At 46.5% G+C, this 2,252-nt stretch overlaps 1 protein-coding gene across 1 annotated transcript; it reads right to left on the bottom strand.

Moving 5' to 3' along the window:
* Positions 1-1,281: 1,281 nt before the first annotated feature.
* LOC132996824 (histone H1-like) lies at positions 1,282-1,929 on the bottom strand. Its single transcript, XM_061067184.1, has one exon. It carries the CDS (start codon positions 1,906-1,908, stop codon positions 1,282-1,284), a length of 627 nt encoding a protein of 208 aa, XP_060923167.1. The 5' UTR covers positions 1,909-1,929.
* Between the last annotated feature and the right edge of the window lie 323 nt (positions 1,930-2,252).

The following is a 2,252-nucleotide window of genomic DNA, read 5'->3' as shown; positions in this document are numbered from 1 at the left end:
GCTACACTGGCTTCCTGTTAAATCAAGAATAGAATTTAAAATTCTCCTCACCTTCAAGGCCCTTAATAATATGGCACCTTTTTACCTTAAAGACATGTAAGTACCTTATCAACCTACTAGAGCACTCCGATCCCAGAATTCACGTTTACTTGTCGTCCCTAAAGTCTCTAAAAGTAGAGTAGGAGCCAGAGCTTTTAGCCATCAAGCCCCACTGCTGTGGAATAATCTCTCACTTTCAGTTCGGGAAGCAGACACGCTCTGTTCGTTTAAGAGTAGGCTTAAAACCTTCCTTTTTGATAAAGCTTATAGTTAGAGCTAATTAGTGCGGCAGAAAGTAACTCGTCCTGTGTTCCAAAATAGGAAGCGTTTAGTTTAAAAAGGCATAGAGGTATTGATGTCTGATCTACTGAGTGGGCCACATGGTTTTCATCGTACTACCATACAAACCAGTAGCCAGTCAGATTTACCTTGAGCCTCAGTGTAGCCTCAAGTTCGGCCTGAATCATTGTAAAATTGATTAAAAGGCAAAAACCCCTGATGACGCTAAGACGCACAGGGAATTTATGACACATGACACACGGAGCTTCTCTTTCCAGCTTCTCCTTCCTCTTCTCCATACTTGTCACATCAAAGTAATTCTTATCTCATCAGTACATTTTACTAACTTGACCTGCATTAAAACAGGAGTAGCTGAGCTACAGGAAAACAAAGCTTCTGACAGGACATGGAGGAGAGTTCATCTGGTAGGGGACGTTGTTCCGGTTCACATAATTTGGAGAGCAGCTTCATCTGCTGGCTGCCTGATGCTACTACAGTACAGTGTAGTTATATGATGTGAAGCGGGACATGTCATTTTTCTAAGCAGCTGTCACTTATATATTTAGCAAGGAAAGACGCAAGGAAACTACGATAAATAAAACAACAAAGGTGCACCCTTTAGGAAGTATGGTGTACGAAGTAAATTGGTTATTGCTGAACATCATGTTACATGATGTATATGTGTCTGTGTGTGTCAATAGGAGTCTGCTACTCTTTCACACAGTGTAAACTATGTTTTATATTATTTGATGTTTTGATATTAACTAACTTCTAAATCATAACATTGTAAGAAAGACATTTCATGTTTGTATCCAACTTGACTCTCTTTACTTAAGAACTCTGCCTCTACATGTTTATTGACAGTGGTGAAGAATGATGAGGACTTTGCTCTTTGTGGAAAGACGTGTGTGGCTCTTAAAAGAGCCTTATACCAGGAAGGGCTTGTTTCACAGTGAGGACAGCTCACTTCTTCTTGGCTGCGGTCTTCTTCGCTTTGGGTTTGGCGACCTTCTTCGTGGGGGCTTTCTTGGCAGCAGGCGCCTTTTTCACCACCTTCTTGGGGCTCTTTGCCACTTTCTTGGGTCTCTTTGCCACCTTCTTAGGGCTCTTGGCCACCTTCTTTGTTGCTGCTGGTTTCGTCACCTTCTTCGGGGACTTTTTAGCGGCTGCTGGCTTCTTGGCTGTCGCTGCCTTGGGCTTTTTAGCCGCTGCAGGTTTCTTGGCGGCGGGCCTCTTCGCTTTGGGATCGGCCTTCTTCACCGGCTCCTGGACCTTGGCCTCCACCTTCTTGCTCATCTTGAATGAGCCTGTGGCCCCGGTTCCCTTGGTCTGGACCAGGGTCCCGCTGACCACCAGCTTCTTGATGGTGGTGTTAACGCGGGAATTGTTCTTCTCCATATCGTAACCTCCGGCAGCCAGAGCCTTCTTGAGGGCGGACACTGACGGGCCACTGCGCTCCTTGGACCTGGACACGGCTTTCACGATGAGCTCATTGACGCTGGGGCCGGCGGGCTTCGCTTTCACGACCTTCTTCTTGACCGCTTTAACCTTGGCGGCAGCTGGAGCTGGAGCTGGAGCGACTTCTGCCATCTTTCTCTTTGCGTTTAGATCAACGACGAACTATCGGTGTGAGTTACAGGACTGATGAAGAGTCCTGATCTGTAGGCGGTACTTGAACACACCATTAGAACCGTGAAGACTCAGTCGAGCCGTGGCTCCTGTGTGCAGTTTGAACGCCGAGTCACTCGTGTTTTCTCTTCACTGATAGTGAAAAGTCAGTGGGTGAGTGGTGCTGGAGGCTGACAGTGAGGCAGCAGGTAGTGGACTTATTTGTCTTCAAATTGAACTCATGAAGAACTCTGATACTCTCTGCATTTTGTTGGTGGAGTCTCCAAACACGACCCGTTCACCGCGGTGAGCAGCGCTGCTCAGCA

This window comes from Limanda limanda, chromosome 23 (assembly GCF_963576545.1).
Source record: "Limanda limanda chromosome 23, fLimLim1.1, whole genome shotgun sequence".
NCBI classification, from domain to species: domain Eukaryota; kingdom Metazoa; phylum Chordata; class Actinopteri; order Pleuronectiformes; family Pleuronectidae; genus Limanda; species Limanda limanda.
The sequence above is the reverse complement of the archived record's forward strand: the minus strand, read 5'-3'. Positions and strand labels throughout refer to the sequence as shown.

Excerpts from the sequence above, each read along its gene's own strand:
- LOC132996824 (XM_061067184.1), bottom strand. The coding sequence starts at position 1,908 with ATGGCAGAAGTCGCTCCAGCTCCAGCTCCAGCTGCCGCCAAGGTTAAA.